Here is a 13,063-nt window from a genome sequence, read left to right as displayed (position 1 = left end):
CTATGTAGAAGGTGTATATATATATGTCCCTGCCTGCCTGTGTTTCTTTGCTTTGTCTGTGAGTGCTGCCTGGCTTTGGTCCATTACAGATCACTATTTCCCTGTGAGGGGTGAGGCAGTTCACATAGAGCAGGCGGTGACAGACGTCGGGAACGGGTATGGTTTCATGCTGGTGCTTGTGATGCCCTCTTTATGGTCAGTTCTCTCCACCCATGCAGGGCTGCTTATTATTCCCGTGTGTTGAGTCCGTGGACACTTTCCTCGTGGCCCCTTCTCCACGGCTGCAGACTTGTGAGACCCCTGGCCAGCTATGTCCCTTTAAGTGCTAATGTAAGGGAATGGAGGCAAAGCTGAGATTCTCATCAGAGGCTGATCCTGAGAAATGATTCAGTGCGGACAGCATCATAAACATCCCAACTCTCCCACAAACACACAATGCGCCGCGCTGACACCCCTATTGTCATAAATCAAGGACATTGGATGGGAATAAACCTTAAAACCCTGCGTGATCGGCTCCGTGGGTATAAACACACATAGCTGCGAGCCAGGACGGATGGCAGGAAATGAAGATCGCGATTTGTCACCATTTACGACAATAACATTAATAAGACACAATAAATTTCCATGGCCACAGACAGACAGAGGGAATCCCCGCTACTTACAATGATCCAGCCCACGGTGTGGCTGTGATCCCACTTGCTCTGTGCCAGCCTCTCTCTGCTCTCCTGCTCGGCAGCTGCTATAGGCTGTTCTATAAGGACACTTGGATTTCACGTCAGACACAAGGAGACCATGTCTGCGATTTTCCTGACGAATACATATCTATCCTGCAACCTCTGCATTAATTATTTAATGAATCACGTGACAGGATAGGGGAGGGGGGGTCTCACTACCATACACAGAGGACCACTATGACCTTCCACAAAAAAACATCGGGGTCTTCTGTGCTAAGAACTGGGCAACCATATATTAACCATGTATAATTATTATTATTAGCTCAGTTTCCCTGGTGCTGCACAATTCTGATACACAGTATAACTAATCTGTGCAAAAATGTAACAGAAATTACCAATATTACCTATTCACATTATATGTCTATCCATCTATCAATCTATCTCTCATATCTATCTATCTATCTATCTATCTATCTATCTATCTATCTATCTATCTATCTCTCTATCTATTCCATATCTATCTATCCCATATCTATCTATCTATCTCTCTATCTATCTATTCCATATCTATCTATCTATCTATCTATCTCTCTATCTATTCCATATATATCTATCTATCCCATATCTATCTATCTATCTATCTATCTATCTATCTATCTATCCATCTATTCCATATCTATCTATCTATCTATCTATCTCATATCTATCTATCTATCTATCTCTCTATCTATTCCATATCTATCTATCTATCTATCTATCTCATATCTATCTATCTATCTCTCTATCTATTCCATATCTATCTATCTATCTCATATCTATTTATCTATCTATCCCATATCTATCTATCTATCTATCTATCTATCTATCTATCCCATATCTATCTATGTATCTATCCCATATCTATCTATCTATCTATCTATCCATCTATCCCATATCTATCTATCTATCTATCTATCTATCTATCTATCTATCTATCTATCCCATATCTATCTATGTATCTATCCCATATCTATCTATCTATCTATCTATCTATCTATCTATCTATCTATGTCATATCTGTCATCTATCCCATATCTATCTATCCATCTATCCCATATCTAGCTATGTATCTATCCCATATCTATCTATCTATCTATCTATCTATCTATCTATCTCATATCTATCCTCTATTCACACAGCCAACCATCTATCTAGTATGTACTGTATATAAAACATAGTCAATCTAGGAAATGAGTTTAAATATAAGAGATAAAGCAATATAAAATGCCCATAAACAAATTTTAGAGCTTGATACTCAGTAATGAAATAAAACATTTGCTTTTCTTGAGGACACTGACCCAAAAACGCAAGAAAAAAAAGCCACAAAGCCAGACATCTGGGTGAGGGCTTCAAAGCATAGGCAGATAAAAGGTAAAGTTTATATAATGAGAGCAGAGATTGATTTAGGGAATTTAAACAAGCCAGTTTTATTGGGTATCATAAATCTGTCATTGAGGACACAGACTGAGAGAAATCTCCGAGTGTCAGCCCTCACTGCAGAACAATGGTGGAGGATCCCTGCAATTCATTCTGTCTATCTGTTCCAACAGACTACCACTGCATATTTAAAGGTTGCTGTTTTTAATCAATTATTAATTGCTGAATATTTTATAATATATTAATATGTGCTATGAAATTCAGGAATCTTTATGTCTCCTAAAACAGATGTTTACAAAAGCATCTATCTATCTATCTATCTATCTATCTATCTATCTATCTCTCTCATATCTATCTATCTATCTATCTATCTATCTATCATCTGTCTGTCTGTCTATCTAACTATCTAAATCTAAAATATTTCAATTCATTGATTCATTCATCATCTAAATTAGTAGAATAAAAAGGTACATAAAATACACATTTACTTATAAATGCATACACATATCTGTTAATTAACGGGTACAAAAGTGAATTTTGGGGTCCGAACAAATTCCATTCAATGCAGAACCTGAATTTGGCATCAATATCTTAGTTACCTAGCAAGTGACTATGACGATCACAGTATTCTCTACTAGAAGTACTAAAATAACAAACAGTAAGAACAACAGATTGCCAATATACAGTGCACAATACATCCCATTTTGTGTTCCATATAGCCATAGTATGACACTCTTTGGCCTCCTGCATACCCCTCCCCTACTCCACACTTTTGGGCTTTGCATGCGGTTGTCTTGTTCTTTTTATGGAGCCAGTGCACACAGCGGTATCCAGCACCGATTTGTATAAAGCGATTCCGCTTCCACAACGGAGATGCGGTAAACGCACAAGCACAATTTGGGATGCATTTTTCCACTCCAACAGGTAGAAGAGGTATATAATTATTTCCATAGTTTTTACCAGTCATTATGAGTCTCCCACTGGATTTTCAACAAAAAAAAAATACCGCATAAACAGCAACTTTAGGGCTCCTTCACTAATGTATATTGCTTATTGATTTCTAATTTTTTCTATAAAAAATACAATATATAAATATACTGTATTCTCCATTGCGTTTTGGACATTCTTTTTCCATTTCAAATTGCGGTTTTTTTTTATCGGCTGTTTGCTTATAAGAAAAGCACGAAGAGAAAAAAAACCATCATACCTTGGGAATGCTGCACTTTGGAAAAAAATGTACCCAAAACATGGAGAAAAAAAGTAACTCCACCAAAAGGCCCAAAAGTATTGTTGTGATTGTATTGTTATACATAATTATTGACTTTCATGTAACTCCAGGCTGTACAATAGGGTGGCACACAAAAGTCCAAGTACCCTGCTCCATAGCCCTGAACCAGATTCTCCAGCACACCTTATTGCCTACTGCATTCAGCCCTGCCATATGCCAGAGGCCTCAGGCTACATGAACAGCACCTTCTTATATAGAATTATGAGACCAGACATAAATATATCCACATTTATGGGTACAATATCCTATTGTTTAGGACTTAATCCAATGTGAGTTCAGTTTTGTTCAATACACACATTAAACTTTTCGATAGCACATGCTTTCTACTGTTCCTACAAAAAGGAATCTATGACAATAAGCAATATGCTGTGCAAAGGATGGTTAACATCTGGGTCTAAACAATGAATGGAGTACTACATACATCCAATGTGATGTTGGTGTAAATATCACTAGTGAGTCCTCACAAGGCCTCGTGCACACATCTCATCTTATGGGATCATATGTAGTTCCCTTTGTTTGCTCCATAATAGGGTTCAGGTCAGTAAGTAGACAAAGCCTGCTTCCCTGCTTTATCAGGTCTTCTCTATGCTCTGTGCATAGATCCATTAGCCAATGGCCAAAACCACCCAACGAGGTCAATAAAGTCAACCAATGGATGCATTTTATGCATTCACAATATTATTTACATCTCCAGTATGGGACAAATATGAAATAAACATAACACCAACAAGTGAAGGTACTGACAGAAAAACTGAACTGGATGGAGAAATAACCCCACATTCTGTTTTCTCATTTCTTATTTTCTGCCCCAGTGAATACACCATGCAAATGCCAAACCAGACCCCCTGCAAAATGTCCACTGTATGCTACACTTACAATACAACTGGACCATAGAGTGTGCACACTACAGGGCTACAGTGTGGGATTGTGGGATTTGTGAAAACAGGGTTAAGGGGGGACTAAAAGGCAGAGACCAGATATGAAGAAGTCATACAGACAGCCATATACAACACTCACATAGAAACAGATCGCTGCTCTGGAGATATTCCTGAGTTCACATCGGAGTCGTGCGCCTTACAGGAGATGTTAGATCCCACACTGTCCGGCCTCACAAAGGTCACAGGGCTTCCTGGGTCATTCCCTGTTCATCACGCTGGCTTGGCCTTCAGATGAACCCATAGCTCCTTCCTTTTCCACATTCCTCTCCCCTATTAAGTGGGTGTATATATATATATATATATACACACACATATATATATGTATATTACAGTATGATATTGATAGTAGTAGTGTTTGTAGAATATATCTATCTGCAAAGTATTTCTACACATGCACATTAATATATGTATATGTATTATATGTATATAGAGGCCGCTATCCAAGATTCCAAGATTAATACAAAAATTGTGGCCTGTATTCAGCCCGGCAGTAACGTTCGCCTTTCAGAACCCTTTTCAGGCCTCTATTTTTAGGGGCTACAACAATTGGACACTTGTTTGTGAATTCTGGCACCCACTATATGCATTTGTGGAGCTGCTTTATTGCATATATATATATATATATATATATATATATATGCAAAATTTAATAAATGTATATATATATATATATGTACATGTAAATCTATATATAAATGTAATATATATGTAGTATATAGTACATGGTGATATTGATATTAGTCGTGTTTGTAGAATGTAGTTATCTACAAAATATCTTCACACCCATATACTATATATACATATATATACAGCTTGTGCAGAATTTTTGAAGAGCTGTATATTCTACAAAGTACTAAATTCTATAAAGTGAGTAACTGCTATAAATCTTCGTATGAAACAGCAATATCAATTAAATAGTTATATAACACACACACATATATATATATATATTCGTCTATTTATGGGCGCTATGCCATGAGACAAATATCAGGCCTACATATGTGTCCTTCTCCACACTGCAGCCTGATTGAAGACATGCACCCACAGAAGAGCAACTTTCTCCTTAAAAATTTAGGTTGTGATCAAAGAAACTTCAAAGGGAGGGCTTGGGGGGGTGTGCTGAGCCACACAAGTGACAGGAGGTAATAAAGTAATAAAATGCAGCAGCTTGACACAGCTATGTTACCTTCAGCGATCCTGGAATCTGCTCTCCCAACTTCGAATTTCCAGGCCATGTTTGCAGAACTTTTCCAACGTATAAAAACAGAAAAAAAAAACCCTCCCTGGTTGCTTGTGTCTCTCTCTTGAGGATCCAGGGACGCCTTCACCTTTTTTTTTTTCTCCCAACAGAAGGTCCACACAGATTTGCTGTTCAATAACAAAGACACTGGGTAAGGATTTTTTTTTTTAGGAGTGATTAATGATTATTCTGCATAATTCTCACATTTTTCTTGGACTGTGTCTACAAATAATGGTTGTGAGCCTCACATTCAACAGAAAGGGATGCTCACTGACCATTCTGCTCATCAGAAAGACCATCTTTTATTTCATTCTCACAAGGGAAGAAAATGGGAAATATATTGAGGGACTGCGCCAGATGTACACTTTCTTTTACTTGAAATAATGCGGGCTACAGGGTTAGGGAAATTTGAATATGTGTTAATCCAAAAGGCAGTTTACAGGGAGAGACCCTTCAAGTAATTCTAGATTCACTTGATAACAATCATACTATGATCTAAATATTTATAAATTATCTACTCCGAAAAGATACATCTTAATGTAAATTCTGCATATAACACATTCAAATTCCTGTTTTGTATGGACTCGAGACATGTTCGTATACTGGTATATTGTGCTACAATAATTATTTATTATTATTATTATTTATTATTATTATCATTATTATTATATAATTGAACATTATCATTTTAATATTCATACTTGTATTATTAACAAAATAGAAATCAATAGGTTTAATTCATCATTTTAATCGATTATATAATATACATAATATGTGTGTTTTATATTATTTAATCTATTGGAAATTAAATAACCTTCAATGATAGTCATACAAATTAATACACGTTTATATATATATATATATATATATACATATATATATATAAAGAAAAAATATTATACATAATGTATTCTGTGATGTATATATAAATATATATATGAACACACATAAATAAAAAAGATATATAATGTATTGTATGATGTGATATATGTATATACATTATATATATAAACAATTGTAACAACAATTGGTGAAGCAAGCACAATACCTGACTATAGAAAGAAAAAGAGACCAATAGTAAATATTATATTTAGTCCATAAATGAAAACCAGTAAGAGAGGACGAAAATGAAAATTAATACAAGGCCACGTCTCACAAAGGAACCCATTTGTCTTGTTGATTATCTATTTGCTTGTCAGGGTTTGAGCTATTGCAGTGGCCAAGATCCTTTGTAATAAAAAAAAACGCACAGGAAAAACCTGGAAACACTGAGAAACATCTGTGAAAAAAAAGAATAAAAACTTAAATAAAAGAATAATAGAAAAAATACACGTATTAAGGAACAGGGTGATTTTTAGAGGCAGAATCTTCTTGTGCTGACTGTCCAAAGTGTCTTAAGTGTAACATAAACCTTCATCTTCCCTTAAGTGCTATTTGCCAGTCATTACAGAGTGGTGTTACAGTGAGTAAAGCAAATAAGATGTAATGTAGAAGATAAACAGTACTTACAGATAAGTCGGCCTGCAGGCATAACCAGGGAGCTGCCATGTTAACCAAGCACACATAACACAGAGATATTCACGGCAGAAAAAAAATATTTATTTATAGACTATTTACAATCATCAAGGGGGAGGATTTCACAGCAAAAGCAATGAGGGAGGGATGGATGCACCCTGCAGTATATACATGTGGGACTAGGTAGCCTGTCTGCTACATAGCTACATAGTATATGCATGTGGGAGTAGGTGGACTGTCTGCTATAGACTATATACATGTGGACTAGGTGGACTGTCTGCTATAGAGTAAATACATGTGGGACTAGGTGGACTCTCTTCTATTCTTCTATAGACTATATACATGTGGGACTAGGTGGACTGTCTGCTATAGAGTATATACATGTGGGACTAGGTGGACTGTCTGCTATAGAGTATATACATGTGGGACTAGGTGGATTGTCTTCTATTCTTCTATAGAGTATATACATGTGGGACTAGGTGGACTGTCTGCTATAGACTATATACATGTGGGACTATGTGGACTGTCTGCTATAGACTATATACATGTGGGACTAGGTAGTCTGTCTGCTACATAGCTACATAGTATATGCATGTGGGAGTAGGTGGACTGTCTGCTATAGACTATATACATGTGGGACTAGGTGGACTGTCTGCTATAGAGTAAATACATGTGGGACTAGGTGGACTCTCTTCTATTCTTCTATAGACTATATACATGTGGGACTAGGTGGCCTGTCTGCTATAGAGTATATACATGTGGTACTAGGTGGACTGTCTGCTATAGACTATATACATGTGGGACTAGGTGGGCTGTCTACTATAGACTGTCTACATGTGGGACTAGGTGGACTGTCTGCTATAGACTATATACATGTGGGACTAGGTGGACTGTCTACTATAGACTGTCTACATGTGGGACTAGGTGGACTGTCTGCTATAGACTATATACATGTGGGTCTAGGTGGACTCTCTGGTATAGACTATATACATGTGGGACTAGGTGGACTGTCTGCTGTAGAGTATATACATGTGGGACTAGGTGGACTGTCTGCTATAGACTATATACATGTGGGACTAGGTGGACTGTCTACTATAGACTGTCTACATGTGGGACTAGGTTGACTGTCTGCTATAGACTATATACATGTGGGACTAGGTGGACTGTCTGCTGTAGAGTATATACATGTGGGACTAGGTGGACTGTCTGCTATAGACTATATACATGTGGGACTAGGTGGACTGTCTACTATAGACTGTCTACATGTGGGACTAGGTGGACTGTCTGCTATAGACTATATACATGTGGGACTAGGTGGACTGTCTGCTATAGACTATATACATGTGGGACTAGGTGGACTGTCTGCTATAGACTATATACATGTGGGACTAGGTGGACTGTCTGCTATAGACTATATACATGTGGGACTAGGCGGACTGTCTGCTATAGACTATATACATGTGGGACTAGGTGGACTCTCTGCTATAGACTATATACATGTGGGACTAGATGGACTGTCTGCTATAGAGTATATACATGTGGGACTAGGTGGACTGTCTGCTATAGACTATATACATGTGGGACTAGGTGGACTGTCTGCTATAGAGTATATACATGTGGGACTAGGTGGACTGTCTGCTATAGAGTATATACATGTGGGACTAGGTGGACTGTCTGCTATAGACTATATACATGTGGGACTAGGTGGACTGTCTGCTATAGACTATATACATGTGGGACTAGGTGGACTGTCTGCTATAGACTATATACATGTGGGACTAGGTGGACTGTCTACTATAGACTATATACATGTGGGACTAGGTGGACTGTCTACTATAGACTATATACATGTGGGTCTAGGTGGACTCTGCTATAGACTATATATATATACATGTGGGACTAGGTGGACTGTCTGCTATAGACTATATACATGTGGGACTAGGTGGACTGTCTACTATAGACTATATACATGTGGGACTAGGTGGACTGTCTACTATAGACTATATACATGTGGGACTAGGTGGACTCTCTGCTATAGACTATATACATGTGGGACTAGGTGGACTGTCTACTATAGACTGTCTACATGTGGGACTAGGTGGACTGTCTGCTGTAGACTCCTTTATAGACCCTGTACTTGTACTGTTGCCATATCCCCTACTGGGCACCAAGGAAGAGACTGGAAGTTGCTTTAACTATTAATCCGCAATCATAAGACGAGAACCAGTCCAAGTATAAAGTGTGCCGTACGTGGACGTCACCAGCAACACTCAGTGTCCCGCTGGAATAACACAACGCCAGAGAAAATCCAGTTCCCCAAGAACAAGGAGCCTCATTTATTAAAGTGAGCGTCGGTTCTGTCAAGCTCCCTTCATCCTTTGTGCCGCAATGTAAACATGACAAATGGAGCAGAGTTTGGCGTGATTAAAGATGAAACATAGATCTATCTTCTCCAAATCTGAAATCTATCTACTGGCTTCTCCTGAATGAGCAAAGGAACAAAAGCCAAGTCTTCTCATTTTATATAAATAACAGATCTGAGCTGGAGGTTTTAGGGACAGGTCGGTGAAGCTTTGTCCTGGCTCTGCTCCCCCCTTGAGGGGGGATTAGATCTGATTTTAGTATTTGGAAGTTTATGATCTTTTTTCCATTTCATCCTCCTGTTTTGGAACCAGATCTTGATCTGACGCTCAGAAAGGTGCAAAGTGTGCGCAATTTCCACCCTGCGCCTGCGGGCCAGGTAGCGGTTGTAGTGGAACTCCTTCTCCAGCTCCAGCACCTGCTGCCGGGTGTAGGCGGTGCGGGAGCGCTTGGCTTCGGCGCCAGGAAAAGGAGCATTGACTGCAAAAGAACCAAACACAACACAAGCTCTGATAATGGCGGCCATAAAAGCTCATAAGAATAAATGGCAAATAAATAATAGTAATAAATACAAATAAAGTTGTGCAGTTGCTATCAGTTATGCAGGACTGATCCCTGACTCCTAGTTGCTACATGCCAGCTATGAAGTTGTAACAGCACCACGTTAAAGTGACAGGATGCAGTGAAAGTTTACCCTATCTGCCACTTAAACACAAATTAGAAATAACATAAAACCTTAATGCAGGAAAGTCCACAACACTAAAAAAAAGGCTTTAGAGAAATTTGAGGAGGATGGTAAAGTCTACTTCAAAGGCAGTTGGCCAAGCAGAGTCATAAAAATTTATGGAGGATGTAATTATACTGCCCTGCAAACAGGAGGTCGTAAATCTAAAAGGACACAGCAAGAGCTGGCTTCTAGCTGAGGCAAGTGGCGCACTTACCAGTAGAGAGGTGCGCCTTCTTCATCCAGGGGTACACCACTGGGGTCTCGCTGGAGGGTTCTGGGGGCTTCTGCTCAAGCTGGCTGCAGGACGGAGGGGACCTGGCGATGGGGGTCTTCTGCCTCTGATGATCGTCTTCAGCAAGGAGTCCAGCTTGGGGGACAGTCCGGGGAGACACCATGGATGAAGCTGGCCGCCCGGAGCCTTGGCAGGAGTACTGGTGGCTGGTGCAGGCAGATCGGGGGTAGGTCGCCCCATGCTGGAAGCTGCTCTCTTTCTTCTGGCTGCAGTAGTACTCTGGAGAGGAGCTAGGGAGGTAATCACTGTGGGAATATTCCTCGCACGGTGGAAATTTGGGGTCCACATAATTTGAGCTGATCAAAAACGAACTCATGGCCATTTATTTGTTTGAATTTGACCCAAAAACCCATGTACAATTTATTCCTGTAGTCCTGCTCGTGTTCCTGTTTCTTAAAACCCTCCTACTTACTGTCAAGTGAACAAAGTTGAGTCTGCATGTGACACCCAGAGCCAATGGAAATGTCCCCACCATCCCCGGATAAGGAAACGTGCTCCATAGCGCAGGCAGGTTACCCCCCCCCCCCCCTACAAAGAAAAAGCCCACCCCCTCTGATGGAGACAGCTTGTAGAGCTAAGATACAGGGGGCCATGGATTCTAGCAGCGCAGCCCTCCTCCATTGCCGGCATCATTCTCCAAAATAAAAGGCTCTGACTATTAGAAAATCTTCCTTGAAAGTGAAAACCCAGATTGTGGCAGCAGTCGGCGGACTGGGCTGTCTGCAGACACCAGGGTTAGCAGAGACTGGCAGAGACAAATACGTCCTGCCATGGATCGATAGAAAATTCATCAACTAATTCGGGATACTTGCTTTACTAAATTCCATTTAGGCGCATTATTAAATTGCTTATCGCAAGTCACTGGAGCACAGTCGGGGAGAAACAGAACGAACAAACAGCAAATGAATGTTGTCGGATGATAGCAATGAATTATGGTATCACTGAGTCATGATTAAAGTTTTTGGAGAATTCTCAACAGGCAAAAAACAAGTTCAAGCTAACAAACCGCATGTAATACGCGTCTGTCCTGTAGCGTTTATGTCAACTGCATATCCCCCCAGACACGAATTTGTGAAATGATTGTCCTCACACAAATTCGGATCTACAGGGTACATACAGAAGACAGACATAATCTTCTCCTTGGTTTCTGGCAAATTCAGTGCAGAATTAGGATAAGGGAACTCCCAAACCGCAAATAACATTATTGTAGCACCAGCGACAAATAGTGATAATATTCAAAGCATAAAACATATAGGCATTAATAATAATAACAACAATAATAAAAAAAACTCAGATACACATTATGCCATAAATAACGAGGTGTCTCCAGGTAGTTACAGTGGAAACGTGAAGGGAGTTCACATCATAAATATATCTGCCGGGTAAAATCATATCATGAGTATACACAGACTTTACAGCTGATACTTCATATACAATCAGTAAATTAGCTCTGAGAGCCCAAAAATTACACAGTCTGTGGTTATCAATAGCAGACGACGCATGATTTACACAAGGATCTGGAGTGCCAAAATCAAGCCCAAAATAGAAGAAAACAAAAGGTGAAACGTTAACGCTGTGCAATCATTACAATGCATACAGTACCGTGTCCTCTGGTGTCACAAATGCCATGATCAAACTTCCAGAACTTACTCACTAAAGGCGCTATCACCAACTCACAGGTATTACACTGCCAGCTAGGTGTATTGCATCATAATAAGAAACCTAAATATCAAGCTATAGAAAAAAAGCTACAACAACAAATGTCCAATAGCTTTCTTAAAACGGCGTTTGTCCTATTTACTAATAGAACACACATTGTCCATTGTGATTTTTTATATTTAACGCACAGATTATAATATATCTGTAAATGCAACGCTTCGCTAAAACGAAAAATGTTTTATTCTTTACATTCAAATGTATAAACACAGTAATACAAGCAGTATTATATATATCTATATATGTATCTATCTCATATCTATCCATCCATTATATATAGATAGATAGATATTTCTATATCTGCCTATCCTTCTTTTGTACACATTATGCTACCTAGGATTAATGTAAGAATATGAACTGCATAGCCTCTGATACTGTACTTTTTCATTGCAGACACTAGGCCCCTTGCCTATTTCTGTAATGGTTGCTTATAGGAACACTACCCATAGGATCTTCCTTTTTTGTTTGGCAGATAATCCTGTGACTACTCTCCGTCATTACTCTGAGGCTCTGCCTTCCTATCTGGGGCACACGCCATGTGCCTACATGCCCATGCTACCTGTGTGACTCCCACCCCCTGCTGCGCCCCCTCCCTGCCATGACCACATACCTTGATCACTTCTGGCCTCTTCCTGTAGGTTTTGCTTTCTTCCATAGAGTGAAATATTAGATGACGGTAGAAACAAGCCTGTGGTCCTTCTGCTGGGGCAGCGCAGTACAGGGCTCTGCTCCTTGGTGCGGTCCGGCACTGGGGTCTTATGAGCCCATTAGAAACACAGATCCCCAGTTGTTGTTTTTTTTTTTTTGGGGGGGGGGGATATTAATCTCATAGTTTGTCAGTCTTTGTTAAACAGCGAGGCGTGGTGTGTGATGGCCGAGGGCATTTTCATATAGTT

General features: G+C 39.4%; 2 protein-coding genes across 4 annotated transcripts in view; both read right to left on the bottom strand.

Annotated features, from left to right (window-relative positions):
• HOXB3 (homeobox B3) overlaps positions 1-13,063 on the bottom strand; it is a 36,137-nt gene that overhangs the window by 16,950 nt on the left and 6,124 nt on the right. Inside the window, exon 2 of one of the 3 annotated variants that reach the window (XM_073572408.1) lies at positions 5,503-5,684. The gene's annotated coding sequence lies outside the window, so the exon portion shown is untranslated. Of the gene's footprint in view, positions 1-662; positions 1,273-5,502; positions 5,923-13,063 lie in introns of those variants that run through there. The other 2 variants (XM_073572410.1, XM_073572412.1) reach the window with 2 other exon arrangements.
• Positions 7,134-11,486, bottom strand: HOXB4 (homeobox B4). The gene is made up of 2 exons (XM_073572407.1): positions 10,374-11,486; positions 7,134-9,912 (listed from the first exon to the last, which is right to left on the bottom strand). Exons 1-2 carry the CDS (start codon positions 10,771-10,773, stop codon positions 9,623-9,625), a joined length of 690 nt encoding a protein of 229 aa, XP_073428508.1. The 5' UTR covers positions 10,774-11,486; the 3' UTR covers positions 7,134-9,622.

This window comes from Dendrobates tinctorius, unplaced genomic scaffold (genome assembly GCF_039654945.1).
Source record: "Dendrobates tinctorius isolate UK_male_01 unplaced genomic scaffold, ASM3965494v1 ptg000032l, whole genome shotgun sequence".
Taxonomy (NCBI): Eukaryota; Metazoa; Chordata; class Amphibia; order Anura; family Dendrobatidae; genus Dendrobates; species Dendrobates tinctorius.
The sequence above is the reverse complement of the archived record's forward strand: the minus strand, read 5'-3'. Positions and strand labels throughout refer to the sequence as shown.